Source organism: Lepidochelys kempii, chromosome 3 (assembly GCF_965140265.1).
Source record: "Lepidochelys kempii isolate rLepKem1 chromosome 3, rLepKem1.hap2, whole genome shotgun sequence".
Classification (NCBI taxonomy): domain Eukaryota; kingdom Metazoa; phylum Chordata; order Testudines; family Cheloniidae; genus Lepidochelys; species Lepidochelys kempii.
In genome coordinates this window covers 190,454,255-190,479,744 of record NC_133258.1, presented here as the reverse complement: position 1 = coordinate 190,479,744, position 25,490 = coordinate 190,454,255, and the positions used below count along the sequence as shown (strand labels likewise).

Genomic DNA, 25,490 nt, shown 5'->3' with positions numbered 1-25,490 from the left:
TTTGGTTTTGTGAGATTGATTATTATGAGTATTTTAAGTTCAGCCAAAGTCAATGTAACTCCAAATCCAGTAATAGAATATTGTGTGGTAACTTGCATTTGATGAAATTTTTGCTCCTGAATTAAACTGAAAATTGTGCTATTTTAAATAAATGTATAACATTACAGCCAACATTATAGATATTTATTTAAAAAGTAATGTAGAGCCGCTACAATATATTTCCATCAAATAACTTTGTCTAGTGTTTCTTACATAAATAAAAAGATAAAACCCCAAACTCCCTCATGAATACTGACATTTATACAAGACTAATTTTTGTATATAGAGATCTTTTTGGAGAACTTGCATACTCATAGAGAGCATCTTAGTTAGCTGGGTTGCTATTTTGCTGAGGCTTTTTGCAGGTCGTACATACAGGGAACTCCTTACTCCCTTTCAACACCTGACTAAGGCCTGGTCTACACTTGGGATGGGGAGGCAAGCTAAGTTGGTCTAAGTTACACAACTTCAACTACAAAAATAGCGTAGCTGAAGTCGACGTACTTAGAGCTACTTACTGCGGTGTCTTCACTGTGGTAGGTCGACTGTTGACACTCCCCCATCGACTCTGCATACGCTTCTTGCTCCAGTGGAGTACCAGAGTCGACAGGAGAGTGCTTGGTGGTCGATTTATTGTGTCTTCACTAGACGTGATAAATCAACCCCCGCTGGATCGATCGCTCCGGAGATAAGTGTAGACATGCCCTAAGTGAGAGCAAGCAATTTGAAAACTTCCCTTAAAATTGGTCTTTTCTATTCTATGATCCTTTGCTCATAATTTTTACAGAATATAGATAATATTGTTGTCGTTTCTGGGGACTGAAAAAATAAATATCACTTTCAAAATATAACATTGTTGGTATATGCGCATTTATTGAAAAATGACATTTAGATGGCTGTACATTTTTCTTTGTACAGTAGGTTACTGAAATTGCAAATTCTTCAAGTAGTGTCCCTGTGGGTGCCCTACTTCAGGTACGTGTGCGCCCTGCACCTCTGGTTGTAGGTTTTTGGTAGCAGCGCCTGTTTGGCCAGCACATGCACTGTATACATCCTTGTGCCCAGTACTGAGGCTAAGTAGGACTGTGCGAGTGAACTGCCCTTGGTTTCTTCTCAGACGCTTTCAGCCAGAGATGGAGTTTAGTGTGTGCCTGTTTTCTCTTTATAATTATAGATACTGTTAGTTATTTAGTAGTTGTAGAATATTAGTACCTTATAGTTGTTGGAACTGTTGTTCCTGTTTTTCTTTTTCATAAATAAATAAATATACACGCACACACACTTTTCTATTTTCTCCTATTGTGAAGGGTCCAGAAGGCTTTTTTCTTCTGTCTGAGATGCTGGGCTCCCCAGGTTTTAAAAGGTGCTTCTCCTATTGAGAGGCTATTCCAGTCAGTGACAGACATTCACTGTATATGTTGCTTGGGAGACTCATATCCTCAGGAAGTGCAAGATTTGCACTTCTTTTAAGGGAAGATCCTGTAAAAACAGGGAAATTAGGTATAGATTTTTAATGATGGCGCAAGCCTTAAGACTGGCTTTGGACCTTGGTACAGAGAACCCCCCTGTACAAGGACCTTCTGTTTCTGTTAGTGCTCTGACAACAGCATGGTCCCCAAGATCTTTCAAGAGGAAGGCAGCGTCGAGACCTGGTCTCTGGTACTCTGCACAAGTGAGGTACCAATAACCGCTCCAGCAATACAGAGAGCTTCCCACTCAAAGACTGGAGTGGGATAAGAGAACCAGAATAGAGAGTTCCTCCTCAAAGAGATTTAGGTCACTGGAGACCTCAGGCCCCAAGAGGCATATTATGAGGCTTTGAATACTCAGGTACTGTGAAGCACTCTAAGTCTTCATCTAAGTCCTGTACCTCGGTGGTAAAGGACACAGAGTCAAAAACCACTACTGCTACCAAGAGAGCGGCCTCGTTGGAATCCACAGTTCCCTTGGTACTGACACCAGCGCCTCTGACAACGGCATCAGGAACAACCTCGGTTGCTGTACCAAGCTCTGTTGTGGCCTGGTATCTCAGGATTTCCAGTACTGTAAAGACCTCATGGTACCAAATGAGCCTTCCTTGCAACCTCCAGACTCACTTTGGTATCTAGGTCTGCTGGGTCACTGACTGCTTATGACTTTTACTATTCAGGAAGAGGGGTTGTCTCCTCCTGTACAATATGTGGAGAAGCATTCTGACTCAGAACTTTCGGTTCTTCTAGTAATGTCCCTCTGGGTGCTCCACTATAGGTGTATCTGCGCCCCTGTGCCTCTAATCAGAGATTTTGGGTAAAAGTGTTCATTCGGCCCACACATGTCCTCTCCCTCGAGAGGTTGCATCAAGGCTATCTAGCTCTGTGCAGGTGAACCACCCAAAGTTCCTTCTCGACAACCTTTGGCCTCAAACTGAGTGAGCAGTTGTCTCTTCATTCTCTGCGTCATTACCATAAGTTGTAGTTGCTTATAGTTCTTTTATTTCCCTTAATAGTTAGAGTTTCCGTTTATCCCATTGGAATAAAAAAAGAGAAAGAAAAGAACCTCTATATCCTGCTTCCCACTCTTTTCAGGGGGGACCTCCCCTCTTCGGTGGTGGTAGTAGTTCAGACTTTTAATGTTTTTTTTTTTAAAGGGGGGGGTAAAGAATGATCGGAGATTTGTGGTAACGGTGCCTGGTTGGGCCGTAGCCGTCTTGCGCCAGTCTGAGTGGTTACATAGCGGTGTGCAGCCAACCGTCCCCCAGTTCCTTCTCTACCACCTTTGGATTGAGTCAGAGAAATCAGCAGCACCCTCTCTTACCTCAGATAAGATTTATAGTAGTTAGTTTATAGTGATAGGTTAGCTTAGTTGTAGTTAGTTTCCATATCTATTGACTTACTTTAATTTCTTAAATTAAAAAAAAAAGTTTTTCTTTTATCTTCCCTATCTACCCTTGCCTCCTCAGCAGGCATACAGCCTTTACCTCAACAGGGTTTACCCCTGTTTTTTTTTCTCTTAAGAGACCACTCCCTCAAGCATGCCCAGCGCACCTGGTTTTAAACGCTGCCTGGCTTGCAGACTATCCATACCGGTTTCTGACGGCCAGGCTCAGTGTGTCCGCTGCCATGGCAAGACACACGTTACTCAAAAGTGCCCATGCTGCAGAAAATTGACAGCTAGGGCAAGAAAAGCCAGGGATCTCCAACAGAAGTTCCTCAAGATGGAGAAATCCCTCAGACCAGCCTCTGACTCTGAGTCCAGGTCACCCCCCTGGCCAACAGTTGCCAATGGCAGCCTCTGACAGGGTCTCTGCTTCAACTTCAGCTGCCAAGGAGCCTACTCCTAGAAGGGCTACCAAAAAGCAGTCACAGACATCTCTGCACTGAGAATCGCCTAAACAAAAGTCATCTCCAATGGAAAAATCTGCCCCGGTACCGAGAGCATCAGACCACGAGGCACTGGAAACCTCCGGCACTCAGTGTTCCCAAAGAGCTAAAGACCCTGTGTGGGCACACTGTAATGGAGGCTCATATAGCAAAGAGAAACCTTCCAGCTCAGCACACACAGAGCCAAAGAAGATCTCAATACCGAGTGGTACAATGGTACCTGTGCCGCACAGCTCTAAATCCTTGGCACCAGCTGCTTCAACTCATGCTCCCGTGCTGTCCACAATGCCATCCCTGGCACCGAGCCTCACGATACCACAGGAGTTCATAAGACATGCGGACCTGGTAGTGGCTTCAGCACCTGAATCTCCTCTAATTGGCACCAAGGGTACCCCATCCAGATCCCTACCTAGCCAGCTGACTACTCCCTGCAGATCAGCTCCCCCATCTCCAGTGACAAGGAAGAAGAGGATGATGCAGTAATATATGCTCATCATTCCTTACCAAAGCCAGGACCATTTTGTCAACAACCACCTACAGATATACGAGGATGATATGGTCACCTATGGGCACCACCCTTATACTGTTCCCAACTAACTGGTCATACTGGGTTCCATGGGCAATGTCTAGGACCCAGAACCGCAGTCCAGCTAGCCCACCGATGTCCAGAACAGCCGATTCCCCTTCACCTGCTGTCTGGCACCCTCTGAAACACAAGAGGAAGATGCTGAGGAACTTGAGCGCACAGCTGAACAGAACACTTCGCCGCCTGCTCACATCTCATCTTCGTCGCCAGACGAAAACATAATGCCATCACCCCCTACTACGGGGGATGATTTCAAATCCTTTCAGCACCTCTTCAAAAGGGTTGCTGAATCCCTAGACATTTCATTGGCACAACTAGCAGAAGCCCAACGTAAGCTTACTGACATACTCCAGGCATCCCCAACAGCAAAGATAGCCCTGCAGGTAAATGATGCTAATATGGAGCCTGCGAAAATCATCTGACAGACTCCAGCTACTTCATCACCCTCGTGTAAGAGGTCTAACAAAAAGTATTGTGTCAGCAAAAGGAGCTGAATTTTTATTCACACACCCTGCACCAAACTATGCGGCCGTGCTGGCAAAATATATACACAATCTGTTCTCCAAGATGTCAGCCTTTATTGAAAATGTCCCACATGACAAAAAAGAAACAGCACAAAGCAAACATTTCTGAAGGGTCTCTCGTCGCCAGGACAGCCCTCCAGACATGGCAGCATGATCCATTGCCACATCAGTTGTCATGTGCTGTGCATCCTGGCTCCATCTCTCCGGATTCCCAAGGAAGGTCCAGGCCACGGTTGAGGACTTACCTTTTGAAGGACAGAAATTATTTGCAGACAAAACCGATGTCTCGCTACACACCCTGAAGGACTCATGGGTGAGTGTGAAAACCCTTGGCATTTACGTACCTGCAAACAAAAAGAAACAGAATGGGTTCTACAATCAGAGATTCCGACCCACGCCATATTCCCAGTCACAAAGACAGTACGACCAACGGCATAAACTAAAACAGAACAGACGTCAACAGAACCAAGTTCAACCTGTGATGTCTCAACCATCAACCTCCAGACAATAATTTTGAAGATGTGGTCGAGGGGATGAAACCTCCAGTCTCTGATTCCAGAACCAGAAACCCTTGCGCATTCGGAGACTGTCTGTCACCATACTACCCAGTCTGGAACACCATCACGACAGACAAATGGGTTTTAGAGATTATTCAGAAGGGCTACTTCATCCCCTTTATTTCTATCCCATTTACCTGCTCCCCTTCCCCATCCCTCTTCAAGGACCCTTCTCATGAGCACCTGTTACAACAGGAAATAAACCACCTTGTACAATTGGGTGCTGTGGAACCCGTACCTTCACAACACAGGGGGAGAGGTTTTTATTCCCACTACTTTCTAACTCCAAAAAAGACTGGTAGGTGGAGACCCATCCTGGATTTACGAAAACTCAACAAATTCATGAGAACACAATGTTCACCCTAGGGAAACAGCATTTCCAGTACAGAGTACTACCCTTTGGTCTTTCCATGGCCCCAAGAGTTTTTTCCAAGCTTCTCGCTGTCATTGCAGCTCACCTCCACAGACAAGGAGTGATATTTCCATACTTAGACGACTTCCTGATTAGGGCACTAACACAGCAAAAAGGAATAAACGCCAGAGTACCACAACCCTGTTCATGGACCTAGGATTGCAAATAAATGTACAAAAGTCCACACTCATTCCTGTCCAAAAGTTGGAATTCACAGGAGCGTACCTCAATTGTCTCACGTTGTTTCAACGGTGATGGGCAGCCCACACACATCTGCCAGAACATGCTTACAACTCCTGGGGCATATGTCAGCAACAACTTTTGTTGTACAACATGCCAGGCTCTACATGAGATGCTTTCAGGCCTGGCTTCAAACAAATGTATATACAGCACAGACATTCTCTCAACAGACACCTCACAATGCCACACTGGGTAAAAGACTTGCTAATATGGTGGACACAACCACAGAACGTCTGCTCAGGAGTTCCTTTCCAACAAAAAGCTCCAACCATGACATTCACAATAGACGCTTCCCTAGTAGGTTGGGGGCACATCTATACACCAATACAATCTAAGGCCTCTGGTCTCCAGCAGAGTCCAACCTGCACATAGACTTACTGGAGCAAAGGGCAGTCTGAAATGTATGCAAGCGCTTTCTTCCTTTAATCAAGAACAATGTCATCAAGATCCTCACGGACAATATGGCATGCATGTTCTATATAAATCGCCAAGAGGGAGCATGATTATACTCCCTGTGTATGGAGGCAATACGCCTTTGGAATTTGTGCATCACCAGCAGCACAGAGATATCGGCATCCTATCTGCCAGGATATCAGAATACAGCAGTGAACCTACTAAGCAGGGATTTTTCACAAACCCATATGTGGGAGATGGATCCTGGAATTCTCAAATCCATATTCATACTGTGGGGGTTCCCCACCATAGATCTATCTGCAACAGCTCAGAACTCCAAGTGTCCACGATATTGCTCCCAGGCCAGATTGTGACACCACTCTCTAGGTGACGCTGTCCTCCTAAAGTGGAAGGTGCCACGGATATATGTATTTTTCCTGACTTCAGTCCTAAGCAGAGCAATTCAAAAGATCGTGCAGGACAAATCTGAGGTCATTCTCATTGCACCCACATGGCCCAAACAAATGTGGTTCCCATATCTGCACCATGGCAGTGAAATTCCCTCAAACCCTTCCCTTAGTGTCTCACCTTCTATCGCAAGTTGTGGGACGCATCCGTCACCCCAACCTCGCGGTACTCCACCTCAAGGCCTGGTTATTCCATGGCTGACAAGGGTCAAGAAGGACTGTTCTGAGGAAGTGAAAGATATATTACTGAACAATCGGAGACTATGCAGAAGAAAGACACATATCCATAACTGGAAACAATTCTGTACCTGGTGCCAGGACAGATAGCTCTGTCCATTGTTGGCCCCCCTACTGAGAATTTCAACTATATATTGGGACTTAAAAAATTGAGGCTAACCACAAGCTCCATCAGAGTACATTTGGCTGCCATGATCTCCTTCCACGACAAGGTGGACAGAATCACTATATTTGCTCACTTGAAGATCAAACGCTTCCTTAAAGGCATAGAAAAGACTTATTCCACACTAAGAAACCCTACACCCATGTGGGACCTCAACCTTGTTCTGCGCCATCTCATGGAAAAACTGTTAGAATCCCTTGCAGCTTGCTCTTTGTTACACTTATCAATGCACTTTCCTCATTGCCATCATGTCCGCAAGACGGGTGGGAGAATTAGGTGCCCTAATGGCACACCCACCTTCTGCATTCTTTTAGGATGTGGCTGTAGGATTACTTTATCCTTAATTCATACCCAAGGTCGCCTCCCCTTTTCATTAAAATCAACTCATCTACTTACCTATATTTTTCCTGAAGCCACATGCTGATGAGAGGGAGGCCTCACTCCATATGCTACACTTCTTATAGCATTAGCTTGCTATACAGCAAGAACAAAAACCTTCAGAAAATCACCTAGACTATTCTTTTCTATAACAGAATTCTTGAGGGGCCAAACCATCTCAAAACAGAGACTATCCAAATGGATATATGGATGTATCCATTTGGGTTACCAAAACAACAATCAACAACCTCCGCCTGGAGTTTGCACACACTACACCAGAGCGTTAGCAACATCAGTGGCCTTTCTCAGTAATGTACCTATCATTGACATTTGTAGAGCAGCTATCTGGGCATCAGCCCATACTTTCACTAAACACTATGCTTTAGAACAACAATCAGCAGCAGCTGTTCAGTTTGGACTTAGTGTTTTCCACAGTCAATAGACCAACTCCAAACCCCCTCCCCTCCACTGAGGGGCACTGCTCAACAGTCACCTAGAGTGGAGCACCCACAGGGAAACTCCTCGAAGAAGAGCTTACTCATCTTGTTCAGTAACTGAGGTTTTCAAGATGGTTGTCCCTGTGGGTATTCCACTACCCTCTCTTCTCCCCTCTACTTTGGAGTTTCACATCGATTATCTGAAGTAGAGAAGGAACTTGGGGGTGGTTGGCTGCACACTGCTATGTAACCGCTCAGAACGGCATGAGACGGGTACGGAGTGTGTGTGGCCCAACCAGGCACTGCTATCTCAAATATCTGATTACAAGCGCAGGGCACCAAGACACCCAAAGTGGAGCAGCCACAGGGACAACCATCTTGAAGAACCTCAGTTACTACACAAGGTGAGTAACCGTCTGATCTTCACTAAGAGGGTGGTGGATGAGCTGCAAATTCCACAACAGCAGGTGGCAGATACTCATCACAAGCTGGTGGATCATCTACATGCTTCCTCCTCATCCAAAATCGCGCCCCCCATTAACAAGGCGATTCTAAATCCGGCCAAAGTCATCTGACAGACACCACCCTCCATTGCACTGATGTGCAAGAGAGCTGACAAGAAATATTACATCCCTCCCAAAGAGGCAGCCTACTTCTTTCAACACCCTCAGCTCAACTTGATTGAAATAGACTTGGTCAATACATGGGGCAAACAATATCATAGTAAGTCAACCCATATGATTGAGATTGGAAAAGATGGCTCTCTTTGGGAGGAAGACATATTAGTCAGTGACTTTACTGTTCAGAGTCACGAATTATCAAGCGGTCATGGCCAAATTTGATTTTATGAATTATGGGAAACTCAGGGCATTCTCTCTACATTTACCAGAAGTGCAAAAAGAGCAGTTTCAGGCCATTGTCAGCAAGGACCCTTTTCACGAGACCCTGCTTAGATTGTCTGTTATGCCTATGGGCAATAGAACTGGTCCAAGCAAACTCTTACACCTGTCCATGAAGACAACATTTTTGATTGCCATCACCTCAGCTAGAAGCGTAGGAGAAATAGCAGCCCTGATGGCACACCCACCCTTCACTGTGTTTTTAAAAGACTTACTTATTACAAAGTAATACTGAGATCGTATCTCAGCTTTCTCCCTGAAGTGGCCTCTGCCTTTCATTTGAATCAATAAATCCATCCTCCATTTTTTTTCCTGAGCACACATCGTGACAGCAGGGAGGCGATTTTTCACATGAGATGTTAAACATTTTACTTAGACAGGGCTAAGGACTTCAGAAAGTCTCCTAAGTTCTTCCTCTCCTTAGTGAAAAGATCCAAAGGCTCCTCAATATCGGCTCCAAGATTATCCAAATGGGTCTCCGGTTGCATTCATCACTCTTACCAAGGGTGCAACCTGTCCCTTCCATCCAGAATCCATACGCGCTCCGCATGGTCGATCTCTACCTTGGTCACATTCCTTAAAGATGTCCCTATCTTGGAAATTTGCAGAGCAGCGACTTGGGCTTCTCTGCCCATACTTTCATGGAACATTATGTGATCACTGGAGCCTCAGCCTCCAATGCCATCTTCAGCTTCACTGAGCTCTCTGCAATAACAGACTCCACTATGAAGTTCCAGCCCCCAATGGGGGATGCTGCTGTGAAGTTTCCTATAGTGGAACACTCATAGAGACACTGCTTGAAGAGGAAGAAGTTACTGACCTTGTACAGTAAGGATGGTTCTTCGAGATATGTGTTCCTATGGGTACTCCACAGCCCATCCTCCTCCTCTCTACTTTAGAGTTCTCAAGGTGGGACTCTGCAGTAGAGAAGGAAATGGGGGTGATTCACCCCCATTTAGTGCTAGGTAATCTCAAGGCACACCATCGAGGGAGGGAGAGCGCATATGTGGGCTGAATGACACTGCTACCTAAAATCTCTGATTAGAGGCACAGGGGCGCAGATACACCTACAGTGGAGCAAGACTTCCTCTTCAGGTCTGTTCAGTATACTCCAGGAGACATTATTCCCCTCTGCAGATGCAAAAAGGCCTCTGCCTGTTAACACTTGGGACAACCAGTGATCTATACATTGCCCAATGCCTTATGATTAAGGTTAAGATTTTGTCATGGATATTTTTAGTAAAAGTCACGGAAAGGTCACAGGCAAAAAAGAACAAAATGGGACAAAATGAGGCTCTGTGTGTCCCCATATGCCCAAAGTGAGGCAGCTGTGCAGGGTTGAGGAGCCGCCTGCAGCTGTCCGTGGGGGCTGGGAGCTGAAGGGTACTCCTGTGTCAGCCAGGAGCTGCGGGGTACCCCCACTACCCGCAGCTCGGGGGGCCTGTGGTGGCGGGACACTCAGGGGTTTTCCCACTACCTGCAGGGGCTGTGAGCTGTGGGGTACTCCTGCCGCCCGCAGCTCCAGAGGTCCACTACAACCGGGAGCTTAGAGGTTCCCCTGCCACCGCCACCTGGGATTTCAGGGATTCCTCTCCCCTGCCACCCCTGGCGGCCAGGCTCTCAGGGGTTCCCTCACCACCGCACACAAGCTCAGAGGTTCTCCGCCACCTGTGGGAGGTGGGAGCTGTGGGGTACCCCACTGCCCGCAGTGGCCAGGAGATGTGGGGGCCACTAGCGGCAGCAGGGGTACCTTGCAGCTCCTGGCCCCTGCTGGTGGCAGGAGACCCTGCAGCTCCTGACTGCTGAAATCACGGAGGTCACTGGAAGTCATGGACTCCGTGACCTCAGTGACTAAATTGTAGCCTTACTTATGATCCTCCTTATTGGCCTTATTGGGACTTCTGGGCAATGTACTTCCAGCAATTTAGAGGGGCCCTGGTTCAGTCTCATTAGGAACATAGAAGACCTCATTCTCTGGTACTGTCCATCTCTCCTTCCACTCTGGATCAGCAGAGGACTCCTTTGAGGAGCAAAAGGCAAGGACAGAAAAGGAACTGACTCCACTTACAAATATTGATTTCTAATTATCTTATAAGATAGCAATGCCACCACTGCAGGGCCGGCTCTCGGATTTTTGCCACCCCAAGCAAAAAAAAATTTGGCAGTCCCCACTTTTTTTTCGTGCCCCACGGCTACACCCCAACTCTGCCCCTTCCCAAGCCCTTCCCCAAATCCCCAGCCCCGCCTCCTCCCCCAGGCATGCCACATTTCTCCCCCCCTTGCTTCCTGCAGCTCCCCCCCGCCCCCGCAACCACCTGCCCTAGCTCACCTCCGCTCCGCCTGCTCCCCTGAACATGCCGCCACTCCGATTCTCCCCCCTCCCTCTCAGGTGAGGGAGAGGCAGCGCGTTCAGGGGAGCAGGCGGAGCAGAGGTGAGTGGGGGGGGGAGCGCAAGAACTAACGGTGCAGGGGGGTAGAGGAACCACTCCCTGTCCCAGCTCACCTCCGCTCCATCACCGCCACCTCCCCGGAATGCGCCACTGTTCGGCTTCTCCTCCCTCCCAGGCTTGCCATGTGGCAAGCCTGGGAGGGACGGGGGAGAAGCGGAGCGGCGGCGGCACGCTCAGGGGAGGAGGTGGAGCGGAGGCGAGCGGGGCTGGCGGGGGCACATTTCTAGGGGCTGCATGGCCGGTGCTGGAATGCCACCCCTAGAAATGTGCCGCCCCAAGCACCTGCTTGTTTTGTTGGTGCCTAGAGCTGGCCCCGCACCACTGCCATCTTTAGCTGATGACTTTTGGCAATTCAAGGACCTAATGAAGCGTGTCACCCAGTAGAGTTTCTTGGCTGTATGGGAGCAAGCATGCGAGGCTATGACATTAGACAAATGCGTATTGGAGGCCATTACATTGGGTTAGACTATCTAGTTTACCTGCCCTCCGACCTCCCTTCCCCGTCCCTCCTCAGGGACCCCTCTCACAATCAATTACTGAGACAGGAGATCACAGTGCTCCTAAGTCTAGGGACCATAGGACCAGTTCCAGCTCAACACAGAGGCAAATCATCCAAGATATTTTCTGATACCGAAGAAAAATGGGTGTTGGAGGCCTTTACTGGATTTCAGACAATTGAACAAGTATGTCAGACATCTGAAAATCAGGACATTGTCCAGCTATACCAAAAGAAGGGCAGGAGACACTTGATACGGTTTTAATCAGGCTGCAACTTTATTATTAGATGTCTGGGACTACCTGACAGATAAAAGTGTACAGGGCAGATATCTCCATTTTCATTCAATATCTATCCATGGGGGCTTCTGCCAGTCTCCCTCTTTTTCCATCCAGGTCCCCCAGCCAACCCGTTGCTGGGACCTTACCACTCACCCCCACCCCTGAACAAGGGTTAAGGTGGACTATAAGAAAAGAGGGTTGGCTTTCTGCCATAACAGTCATAGAAGCCCCAAACCCTCTCTCCCCACCTTTCACTCCTTTAACCAGCATCTCCTTTTTAAGTCCTTTACCAAGTCATTTATCCAGTCCCTGTATATTTTCCCTGTGGAGCACCTGCACTGGACATCTGCCCCAGACTTACATAATGAGTTGCGACATCTTAGCCTAACTCCCCTCCCTACTCACCATAACAGAACCCTCCCTGAAACTGTTGTAAGGAAGGCGAAAACCCCCTCCCATTCCACCTAAGCCAAATCTGGTGGTGAGGAAAAAATTCCTTCCCAGCCCCCCTATAAAGGAGCGGCTAGCATGAAGCCCACAGCAGGTCCCGGCTAAACCTGGTATTTTTGCCACCTCAAGGGGAAGGAGGGTGGGTGCAGCTCTGCCTGGTCCAGCGAAAAGGGGCTTCTCTCCTGTTTTAAACTTCCCAGCCCTTCCGGTCCCTGAAGATGAGTCAGCATTGCCACACTGACCCACTCCCCCTTTTGCAGCAGCTTCTGAGCCTCGCTCCCCCACTCCTGGCATAAAGTGCTATTCCTTTCCCCCCCCCCCCCCCCCCGGCAAGCTGGACAACTGCTCCTCCCTCCCCTCCCTGCTTAAAGGTGCAATGCAGTCAATGTCCCTGGCAGCTATAATTCCCTCCCTAGAGTCCAAGGACTGGTTTTCAACTCTCGACCTCAAACATGCCTACTTCTCCACATAACAATTCATCCATTTCACATTCAGTCACAATCACTACTACAAGTATCGGCTCGTATCCTGCAGCCTTCCTTCTGCCCCACGGGTTTTTCTCAAGAATCATGGGGGTCATAGCTGCTCACCACTAACAGCTTGGAAAACAGTGTTTCCCTACCTTGATGAGCGGCTCCTGAAATGCTGCTGATATTAGGAGGTGCAGTCAGCAGTTCAACAACAACTTCACTGTTCCATACTTTAGGCCTACAAATAAGTGAGAAATAAACCTTGACCCCAATCCTTTTTACAGGAGCGTTTTTGGATTCAGTGATGGACAGGGCTTATCTCCCTCCTGACAAACCTCCGCTCTGAAAAACCTTATCCAAAGAACGCAGCTCAGTCCACAAGTTCCAGTCAGGACATGTCTGCAACTGCTGGTGCTTATGGCAGTTTGTGTTTTTTGTAATACAAAACTCCAGGTTACATCTTTGATGTCTCCAGGTGTGCCTCAGGACAGTTTGCATACCCAACAAATCAGTCTGAACAAGGAGGTTCCTGTACTCAGCTGGGTCCTTGAGCCACTCACCTGGTGGAAGAATCCTTCCTAAAGGTTTGTGCAGGAATCTCATTCATCCAGAGTCCCCCTATGGTCAGGATAACAATTTACATCCCTCTTGGGATGGAGAGCACATGTGGGTCCTCACAGAGCCCAAGGCAAATGGTCACAACAAGAACAACGCTTGCGCATCAGTCTGCTGGAGTTAAGAGTGGTCAGAAAAGCTTGGTGCTACACTCTTTCCCTAATCAAAAGCAAGTCACTCAAGATCATGATAGGCAATGGAGCTTGTATGTGTTTTATCAGTCATCAGGGTTAAGCAGGAGCATGTTCACCCTTGTTCTGCACCAAAGTGATAAAGCTTTGGAATTGATGCATAGCCATCCTGATAGTCATTTCAGCTTCTTACCTTCCGATATACAAAACATCTTGGCGGATGACCTCAGCAGACATTTTTTCCCTAAATTATAAATGGGAGTTGGACTTTCGAGTCCTCAACAAAATATTCCTAGCATGGGGATTTCCAGAGGGTCATCTTTTTGCCACTGGAGCCAACGTGAAGTGCAGCAAATTCTGCAGAGGAGAACTTTCAGAGGAGGACTCAATTCCCAATCTCTAGGAGATGCCTTTCTTATTACATGGACAAGGGATCTTTTTTTTATGCATATCGACCACTCCATTGTTTTAAAGGATCTCAACAAGATCAAGCAGGACCAAGCCAGTGTAACTTTGATTGCACCAACTTAGCCAAGACAAGTTTGGTTTCCTTACCTCATCACACTCACCTCTTGCCTTCTATGGTGGCTCCCAATCAATTCTCAACTGTTATCTCAGGATCTATTTCAGATGCTTCACCCTGACCTGATTGTTCTGCAATTCCAAACCTGGTCCCTCCGTTGTTCTCAGGACAGGAGGAGTCATGTTCACTAGCAGTACAAAATGTGGTTTTAAATAGCAGGAAGGAATCTACAGGATGCATGTAATCTCCAAAAATGGAGAGGATGCAGTCTTTTATGTAACCGCCATCTTTCATCTGTCAAGTCGTTTCTTTCCACAGTCTTTAATTACCTGTTGGAATTGAAGACATCGGGTCTTTCCATGAGTTCTATCAAGGTTCACTTAGTGGCAATAACAATTTCTCAGCTTTTTGCCCATCTGACCACAATGAGATCCCTGAAAGGTCTTGTGAATCTTTTCCTGCAGATTAGAGATCCAACTTTAGTTCTTAACTGTCTCATGAAACAGCCTTTTGAGCCCCTAGTTATCTGCTTTCTGTTACATTTATCTATGAAGGCTGCCTTTTTGGTGGCTATCACTTCTGCTTGAAGGGTTGGGAAGATTGGGGCCCTAATGGCAGGCCCTCCATTTACTGTGTTCTCTAAGGGGAAGGTATCATTAAAACCACATCCAAAATTTTGACCTAAGGTTTCTTCTGAATTTCACATTAGCCAGACTGTTCGCCTTTCAGTTTTTCCCTAAACCCCATCAGACAACACAGGAAGCTACCTTCTGTACACTAGATGTTAAGAGAGCATTAGCTTTTTTTACTTGAAGAGAAGTAGGCTATTCAGGAAGTCCCCTAGACTCTTTGTTTCTATTGTGGATGGGTCTGGGGGAGCCAATATCTTCACACAGACTTTCTAAATGGATCTCTGGGTGCGTTATTGCCTCCTGTGGTTTCGCTGATACTCAGCCTCCCCTACTAGTAACTGTGCATTCTACTAGATCACAGTCTGTCTGTAGCCCTACTCAAGGATGTTGCAGTTGCTGAAATCTCCAAAGTTGCAACGTGGATTTCGGTGTATATTTTTTCCAGCCACTACGTGTCAGTTCACGCTTCTAGATTGGATGCTGCAGTAGGCATCGCAGTTCTTTCTTCAGTGCTGGACACTGTTCTGAACCTGCCACCTCCTTAGGGGGGGTTACTGCTATGGAGTCACCTGAAGAGGAGCATCCACAGGGAAAGGAGAGGTTACTTATCTTGTGCAGTAACTGGAGTTCTTCAAAATGTGTGTCCCTGTGGTTGCTCCACTACCCGCCCTCCTTCCCCTCTACTTTAGAGTTTCCTCTGTGGGACTTCGTGGTAGAGAAGGAACTGAGAGCAGTTCACCTGCATAGCCCTATGTAGCCTTCGTATGGGGCACAGGGATGTGTAGGGCACATTCATGGGTTGGACAGGCTTTACTACCAAAAATCTCCAATCAAAAGCGCAGGGTGCATGGTCACCTAAAGTGGAGCACCCACAGCAACACACATCTCAAGTAAATCAAGTTACTGAACAAAGTGAGTAACCTCTCCTTCTCATGTGAAAATCCAGTCCAATTCAAATGTATACATAGCGGCAAACTAAGGTTATTTAGTTTGGTTTGTGAATCAAACAAGAGCGTATAAAATGTATGATTATTTTTTATTTGTATTCCATTTTCCTTTATTTTTAATTCAGACAACGCTGCTTGATTTAGATGCCCTAGCAAGACACCTCGCTGACTGCATTCGAAGGTAAGATTTGGGGATGTAAATTTTATTTTAAAGTTTGTATTTTATGTATTCTTAATGGGACATATTGACCTTAATTTTTTTTTCTGTAGCAGAGAAATCCTTGATCATCAAGATGGTAACATAGAAGATGATGGTCTTACAGGACTCCTGCGGCTTGCAACGAGTGTTATTAAACACAAACCACCTTTTAAATTTTCCCGGGAAGGACAGGTAAGAATAAAGGACTTGGAAAATACCAATTAACTGACGTTACCTCCTGTGACTGTAAACTACTTCATTTTAAGTTTTGTTTTACTCTCTTCAGTGTAGGGGGTTGCATAAATACTGTTCCCTTGTCATATGATGATTGAAGGAAACATATTTCCTAATTTGATATTTTATCTCACACACACACACACACTTTTCTTTCTAGCCATTTTTAACCTCAGGACAAAATTCTTGTCTCTTGGAGATCCTTTATTTATCTGTCTATCTAGCTATCTAATCATCAGCATTTTCAGGGCTGCTCAGCTTTTTCCAAGTTCGTACGAATCACTGATACCTGTTTTTCCTGGACCACATCCTGGGGCATCTCATGCACCTGTAGAAGATCCTAAAGTAGCTTAAAGCTGAAAGTCAGCTGCACATATGGACAGACACCTAATGCTATACTATTCTTTCCATCCCTACGTGTTGTGTAGATCCCCTGATGAGATGTGATTATGGAGGAAGTAGTGGACTTGTGTTTGTGATCCTTCCCTGTGTCCATGACCAGCTTGCATAGCACCTTGGCTTGTTGGGGCTGAGAATTCCATTCCTAAAATAAAAAAGCAAAGCTCTTGCACACAACTTTTGCTCTACTCTTCAGTGCTCTGTTCAAACTTTTGGTCTGACTATGGGAGTGATTTACAGAGGCATATATGAAACATGAGATCTGCAAATCTAAAGCTCATTGAAATCAATGAGAGTCTTTCCATTGAGTTCACTAGGCTTTGGATCAAGTCCATGATGAGGTTTCAATCAATAATTAGACCCGTATATGTGACTTCATTTAATCCTGTTTGGCTAGCTCAAAGTCCCTTTTTCTAATTTAGAAACGTAAAATGCCTCCTGGTAATTTTATTATCTGAAAGTATAATAATCTCTTTCTAACTTTGGCATTACCTAATGTAATATTAGTTTTCAGTAATAACAGTATTTCTACGTATTAGTGTAATCTCGTATGTGTGATACTTTTGTTCTAAATGAGTATTAATCTGTCCCATGAGGATTGTACGGTCTAAGTAGACAGCAGATAGTTGAAGGATGGGGGGATAGGACAGGTAAAAAAAACAAGTTACTAAGGAGTTGAATTTAGTACTTCTCATTAGAACAAATTTTGTTACAATGAATTTATGTGGCTTTCGGGTTTTTTGTGTTTCATTTTGCTAACAATACTTTGAAAAGACAAGAGTTTATAGGCCTCTTGGGAAAAGTGTGTTTTAAGGAGAGATCTGAAGGAAGAGAAGTTGAAAACCAGAAGGATGGGAATTCAAGGCATAGAGTGCAGTTTGGAAGACAGTACGGAGAGAAGAGGGGAAGGAGGAGGACACAGAAGGCAAGGTCATGCAGCTTGGGTAAAGCAAAGGAGTGAGGAGAGGACTAAAAGAAAACGAGAGAGGAGTAAAATTGTGCAGAGCCTTGAAGCTAAAGAAAAGGACCTGAGATATATGTATGTTGAGGGGAAGCCAGTAAAGGGGTTTGAAGAAGAGCTGAATGTGATCAGAGCAGCAGCCACAACAGATGATTTTTCAAGCAGAATTTTGTTTTTGCTTAATGACTAGGGTCCCAACATATTATTTGAGAATAAGTCTTGACCAATATAATTAAAAAAAAACTATTTAAAATGTTATAATTTACTATTTGATTTGCCTATTATAAAATAGCCTGTGTCTATTTATTTCATTGTATTGGTGTGAAGCAAATGGGCAGTTTCCCTTTTAAGTACCAGGAACCATATTGGAGCAGGTTTGCTTGATCATAAACTTTTCTCCAGAGTGATACATTTGGACTCTCTTTCTCTTTGAAAAATATTGGCGGCAGCTCAGTCTTGTCCAGCGGATTCTGAAATATGGCCACTCCTTTTCCACCTTCACTTCAGATTCTCTTTCTTTGTTCATACAAACAAAGTGATGGTTTGGTGCTGCCACCTTACCTGTTGTTACAAAACTTTTAAAAATTAAGTTCTGGGGCAGTAGCGAATGGTACTTTTGCTCCTTTGACTTCCTTCTTCTAGGAGAGTACACTGCTTATATCTACACTAGGAAGAAAGGTGTATTTTGAACACATTAGCAAACATTTAAAAAATGTACCTTTTTTTTTTTCTAGTGAAGGCATGTCCATTTTTTGTCATTTTTTGAATGGGAGCACCTGCCAAGCTCCTCCCCTCCCCTCCTCTCTTCCAGCATGGCAGAATCAATAAAATAGTGTGGGCAAAAGGCCAATATTTGCAAGTCACAAAAGGGTAGATATCCCACTACTACCCTAGTCTATAGATCCTTATTACTCCATGGGAAGTGGCTCAGATGCTGACAGCTCCCCATCTTTACACAGCAGCAAGACTCCTGCAGAAACTCCTCTGCAATGGTAGAACTGTGGTCTTCAGCATGTAGGGTTCAGCAGCCAGAGTCATTCTCATCTGTTGAGAATTCTTGAAAAATCTACACAAATTCCCACCCTTGGCCCCTTCCCTCTCAAAAGAAAAAATTCCCAGTGTCTTCTTTCATGTACTCAAGTGTGAGAGTGAGGTAGGCTTTCCTATTCAGACTACCTGAGTCTGAAGGCTTGGCTATTGAGTGGCAAGGTGATATATTCCTCTCTTAGCCTCCTGCAGACCTTCTGCCCTTTTTGCTTGTGCAAGAGTTTGGACAAACTCTCCTATTGGTGCCAAAATAAAAGGATTTAACTCCAAGAAACCACGTATTCCAATTCTTCTGGAATTTTTACTAAAATGGATTTTTGAAGCATGAAAATGTCCTGAACATCATTAATTGCCAGGCAGATAACACATTTGTAAAGGCCAGTGCAGACACTCCCTAAATATTCATTGGTTAAGTACATTGACCTATAGAAGATCTCACTCAGGGTACTTTTCAGAGATCAGGATATGGCTCTCTGACTAAAAGATTTCTGGGGAGAAATCTTTGTAATGTTGTTAGTGCTGTAGCAGGCGCCATACTCAGTGGACTTAATAGAATAAGGCACTGACCAAAGCCTCCCATATCTGGGGATTAGTTGCTGTTACTACAGTCTATAGATTGTAGTAGTGGACATGTAACATCTGTGTGGGTGCCCTGTGCTTTATCACCAAGTTAGAAGAGTATTCAGTTCCTCACAAACCTTGAGAAGGTCTCTTTTGCAAGATCCTTTTATTTAGTCCTGGTCCACATCTAAAACTTAGGTCAACCTAGCTACATCACTCAGGACTGCAAAATATTTCCCGCCGTGAGCACTGTATTTAGGTCGACTTAATCCCAGGTGTAGACATGGCTAGGTGGACAGAAGTATTCTTCCATCGACCTAGCTACTGCCTCTTGGAGATGTGGATTACCTGCATTGACAGAAAAACCCCTTCCATTGATGTAGGAAGCATCGACACCAGTGGTTCTCAACCTATTTACTATTGTGAGCTGCATATGCAGCTCTCTATGTGTTATGTGAACGGCATCCACACAATATATATACTACCTGTATGGCCCTGAGAATGTCACATGGGCCGCAACTGTGTATTGATTGGGCCACAGGTTGAGAACCTCTGCTCTAGGTAATGCGCTGGTTGTTGTGGATGGATTTGCAACTGTGGGATTCCTGAACTGCAGTGGGGTGATACAAGGCACATATTCCTATTTTCACTTTAGCCCACCTTGCCACAGAGTACATCAACAGAAAGGGCTATTTTTCCTACTGTTTTGAAACATAGATGGCTCACTGGGGATGATTCACTGATATCAGTGTGGGCTAGTCAGAGAAGGTGCACAATGCTCACATGTTTACAAATACAGGACTGTTCAAGAAGCTGAAAGCGCGTAAGTTTTTTTTCCCAATCGGGGATTACCATTGGCTACATTGAAATGCCAGTAGTGGTCCTGGAGGACCCAGCCTACTTCATGGTCCCCGGGACTCATGAAGCCGTATACGATAACCTTGACAGCCCCAAGGAAAGAGTCAGCTGTTGGCTCAACAGGTGCAGAATGACAGTTGACTGTGCTTTCAGTAGATTGAAGGGATGCTGTCAGTGTTTACTCACTAGATAGATCTCAGTGAAAAGAATATCCTGATGGTTATAGCTGTCTGCTGTGTTCTGCATAATATCTGTGAAGCAAAGGGGGAAAAATTGCTGCTGGGGTGGAGTGGTGTCTGCTGACTTTGAACAACCAGACCAAAGGGCCATTAGAACAGTTCAGCGCAGAGCTGTGTGGGTGAGGGAGGCCTCGAAAGAGCACTTTAATGGTCAGCCACAGTAATGTGCTGTGTTGGACATTTCGGGGGAGCGGGGGTGTGGCGTTAGGAATTGTGTAGTGCTGAGTCTACATTTCTGCATATCAAACTGTCTTTTAATGAACCTATCAATTATATGGTGCTTACTGTATTTTTATAATTATTACGCTGTTTGTTCCTGAATCTGTGTTCCCTGGCTCTGTTGTGGTTTTGTGTTTTGAGTAGTGCTAGGCGTTCTGTGGTTGATATGACCAAGTTATAAAGATTAATTTATTTCCAAAAAATAAAAATGGATTGTGTACCAAAAATAGTGCAAAAATAATGTGCAATTAAAAAACAATACAGTGCAAACTTATAAAACTTTACAGAACAGCGCTTTAAAATTAGAATGGTGGAAAACATTTGTGTCCATTTTAGTCTATTTCAGCCAAACATACACCAAGTGTTAGAGAGACAAAGTGGGTGAGATAATATTTTTTATTGGACAGACTTCTGCTGGTGGGAGAGTCAAGCTTTTGAGCTTACACAGAGCTCCCTTCCCTTTTACTCATAAAAGTTTTAATTAAGATATGCTTACTGACACTTAAGCTTTGGAGCACTTCTGCACAGCACTGCTCTCTAGCCGCAGCCATGGTGAAGATGGCTTGCCTGGGTGAGGGGTGAGGGAAATAAGGGAACTGTTCAGTGTGTAAAACAATGAAATTTGGCCCCTGTTTCCATGGATACAAGTACAGGGTAATGGCACTGGTTACTGGCACTATTTTCTGCAGACGGTGATTTTAGTTGATATTTCACTCTTGAGGGTCACAAAGGCACAGAAACAGATGGCGTCCTCAGCTGCCCAGGCCCTTATGCTGCTAGTCCCTTTAATGCAGTGGTGCTGCTGAAGTCATCATGAAGTGGCATAGAAAAGTGTCCTACCTGAGAGGAAGAAATAAGTCAGCCATCCTTAGAAACCATCGAGAAAGGATTGCAGAGTTACCCCTGTGAAAGTGTCATCAAGATCTCTCAGGAAGATACCAGGAATAGCCTATGTACATAAGCAAACTACTGCACTTGGTCCCCTCCTTAACCCTACAGGGAAATGAAACCCCAATAACAACTCTTCCTCTGTTTGTTGTACCTCTACCTCTTTTTTGTATGAGTAAAACAATTAACAATAGGTACCTGTGTCCTGATAGCCTGGTATTGAGCTGGCTGCCATCTTCACATTTAAAAATTTTAAGGGAGAATGCATGTACACACCGAGAGTCCTTTCCCTGGATTGGGTTTGCCAGTGCTTGGCTGGCTAGATTGTGGTGGAGTCTCAAAGATCTGGGCTCATGGTATAGCTGGAGGGGTCTCCATCTCGCCCTCCACTGAGGTATCCAGGGTCGTCTGCAGGGTGCTGGTGGGATCTCTGACAAGTATGGCATGCAGCTCTCTGTTCAAGTGGCAGTTTGTGCCTTGTCACCAGGTGAACTGTTGGCCTCTGTGGCCATGTAGTACACCTGTTGCAGTGCCTTCACTTTCCTTCAGCAGTTCTGCTGATCCCTGTCATACCCCTTCACCTGCATCCCATGTACAGTCTTCCTTAAATTTCCACATTTCTAAGACTGGTCCATAGCTGTGCCTGCCCAGCCTCTTCTCTCCACAGGTCTGGTTGGGCAGTTGCAACACAGCAAGGAAGAGCTGCTATGTGTGCTTGCTAAACTGGGCATTCCGGAAAAGGCATTTCAAAAATACACAGGAGTTTTAAAGCAACAGGGTGGCTTCAGGTCTCTGTGATGCCTGGGCGGTGGAGTTCACTGTTGTGACCAGAGCGGTCAGTATTGGGCATTGTGGGACAACTGCTGGGGAACTATTAGGGTCGACATACGTTGCAGTGTCTACGCTTGGGTTGCATTGATTACAGTAGATTGACCATGGCTCAAAGCCATTTGGGGAGATGATGATATTGCATTGCTGTAACTGGGCGCTTACATCAGCAGGAGACATATTTGAGTGTAGACATATGCACAAATAGGTGGACACAAGGTGACTTACGTTGACATAACTTTGTCGTGTAGACTAGTGCTCAGTGTGTTCAATGCACTACAGTGTTTACTTGTCCCCTCTCCTTCCTAAGTGTATATCTACACTAGATTATTTTTTTTTACCTGAAGCTAATTAAAGGCAGGCAGGTAACACATTTGTAAAGGCTAGTGCAGACACTCCCTAAATATTTATTCCTGGCTGCAAGCATTTGTGGTTTACAAAGTGTATTTTTAACACATTAGCCAACTGTTCAAACTATCCTGTGAAAATCTCACACAGCCTGTTTCATACCAGCTGTCAGCCCTTTTACCTCTACTCTCTCCCCCTTCCCATTAATAAGTACTCCCAACCTGTCTCTTGCTGTTTGCAAAAAAGCCTCCACTCCTCCGTTGCTACTTAAATTTTCTGCACACAACCTTCCCTCCTACTTATGACTCCCTACTATATATTTAGAAAAGTGGTGTAATTTTTTGAAAAATGTGGTCATCTTATTAGAGGGATGTGAATCCTAGGGCTTGTAATATGTGTCTTTTGGTTTTTTTTTATTTTATTGTTGTTGAATTAATGTGACTAAAACAGGACAGGGATAAGTTTAGACTTACTCTCCGCCCCCCCGCGTCCCCCTCCCTTCCGAATTTCTTGTCATACTGATCTGGTGTGGCAAATATGGGTAACAAATTACTACCTGTGTATCTGTTGCCTAATATCAACATGACTTGGAACATCCATTGTTTGCTCTCTTTTTAGTTCATTTAACATGGATTCAATTTGTTCATGGAGCATTATTTAAAATACAGCATTTGTCATTAAAATCATATTTAAAAACAAAAACCTGAATCTACAGCAGTGGGACACTTAAAATCAATTTTAGTATGTGAACATTAAAACACAGACTGATAATACATTACTTTTATGGATAAATAGTAATGGATGAAACTGACCTTTTCAAAGACACTTTTTTTTTTTTTAAAGGTGTGCCTGGATAGTTTTGTCAGTGTAAATTAAAATAACCTGGGTGAAATTCTGTCCCACTAAAGTCAATGGAAGTTTAGTCATTGACTTGGATTTTACCCAATCTTTTTATATCAGAAATTCTGTTGATCATTGCTTGTGTAGTATGTGTATTTCATGTGTAACATCAGTATGTATTTCTTTCTTTATTATTTAATTTATTTACAAAGAAAAAGAAAATAATTGTACAGAACTGTGAAGTGTATAAATTTCATAGTGTTATAACAGTTGTTTTTGGTATAATATACATGACCTATTATGTTAATATGATTTGTAGGAATAACGATGTTTTAAATTGGCAGTGTTACATAACATGAGTAATCTTCAAGTCTAACTTAAACCTGAATATAACTCAATTATGGATGTTTGGCAGTCTTCATTAATTTTTTTCTGTTTTTTTATGCCAAATAACAGTGTTATGCTAGAGCTACAGATAATTTGTCTTAACTTTTTTTTGGTGGACATATTTATCTTTACATCATGATAATGTAACACATTTACAATGCTTCTCTTCAAATTATTTGAAGACTGCTTTTTGCTATGTTATATAATATACAGAGGATGGTGTAAAGGAGACACTGTCAAAGTTTGCAGTCCAAAATTTATCTACAGAACATTAAAATTGTTTTTATCTGATGGAGGAAGCCTCCTAGAAAGTTTGAAACTATATAAAATTATCTAACAGTGTTTTTAATATTTGTACAAACTGATATACCTACTGATTGAATTGTTTTACAGGAGTTTCTAAGAGACATCTTCAATCTTCTGTTTTTGCTGCCAAGTCTAAAAGATAGACAACAGCCAAAATGCAAGTCACATTCTTCAAGGGCTGCTGCTTACGACTTGTTGGTAGAAATGGTAAAGGGGTCTGTAGAAAACTACAGGCTGCTCCACAACTGGGTTATGGCACAACATATGCAGTGTAAGAATATTTATTCATGTTTAGTTTTTGTAAGTATTTTATGCAAGATAGATATTTTTCAGTATTAACATTTTGGGGTTGGGCTTTTGTAATACTTTTTGGATGTATAAAATCGCTTAAGGATAAGAAGAGTGTCCCTTTAGTGCACACTCCACTCTGTTGGCCCTTCTGCCCACTCTCATGCTGGGACAGCCTGGCACAGTGTCACAGTGGGGAATTACTTGCATCCATGATGGATCCTTTTGGGAGCAGAGAACCTTCACTTAACTCTGATGCATTGCCCCATGAGGAGGGGAGTATAACTTTCAGTCCCCTATATACTTTAGATACTGACACATTAAGGGATTCCCTCAGGCAGGTGCTCCAGGATAGGTACTCAACTGTCTCTCACAAGTGATCATAAGGCTTTCTTCCTTCCTAGACCATATTGCAGTGACTTTACCTCTAAACAATCTGAGACACACACAATCTAGTTAAAAACAAGATGTATTAAGATTATATAGACACAATCAGATTAAAACAAAAAATTATGCATAACATATCTAGTCTTATAGTTGGCAAGAGTTAAGATAGGTAGGCACATCTTAGAAAAGTTATTATAAAGTAAGGCCTTATCAGCACTACCATTTTTCTTAAAATTTTCCCCGATTGCACTGCTACTTGTGCAGCTCCAGTTGTGGTAGTAATGGAGGGAGTGCTTGTGTAGATGTGCTTTGCCCACCAATCAGCTGACTGGTTTGCTCCAGTTGGGGCTTTAAAAGCATGTACATAATTTTTAAAATAATGATATCTTTGAAATATTTTGCCCATTAATATAATCTGTTATCTCCCCTCCCCCCATTTCCATTGGTTATTTAGAGCATCTGGTCCTGGTAGGGGACAAGCAATAAATATGCAGATTGTTCATGGAGTGAATTTAATAGCATATATGTCATTCTTTTCTGTTGGCTATGGCCTGTGACTTTCCTCATCAAGCGGATGCTTGATGCAGTTTATTTTATTGTTCATAGGTGAAAGCTGCCCTTATAGAGGTACAGATGACCTCTGGTGGCTAATGGGGTAGTCATCCTTTTGGCAGATGTAACATCTCTTCCCAGTCTGCTCCCTGTGGTTGATCAAAATGTCTGCCTCTGCCTGGTTCAGGCTTTGTGCCCCTGTTGCCTGTCTGTTCCCTCTTAGGTTTTCTTCTCTGTTTTCACATGGCTGTTTTCATAGGGAT

At 44.3% G+C, this 25,490-nt stretch overlaps 1 protein-coding gene across 12 annotated transcripts in view; it reads left to right on the top strand.

The window, feature by feature from the left end:
* USP34 (ubiquitin specific peptidase 34) overlaps nt 1-25,490 on the top strand; it is a 266,198-nt gene that overhangs the window by 156,525 nt on the left and 84,183 nt on the right. For all 12 annotated transcript variants that reach the window (XM_073339379.1, XM_073339385.1, XM_073339383.1 and 9 more), the window contains 3 exons: nt 15,812-15,867; nt 15,957-16,077; nt 24,088-24,271. In XM_073339379.1, coding sequence (XP_073195480.1) covers nt 15,812-15,867; nt 15,957-16,077; nt 24,088-24,271 — 361 coding nt within the window. The remainder of the gene's footprint in view (nt 1-15,811; nt 15,868-15,956; nt 16,078-24,087; nt 24,272-25,490) is intronic.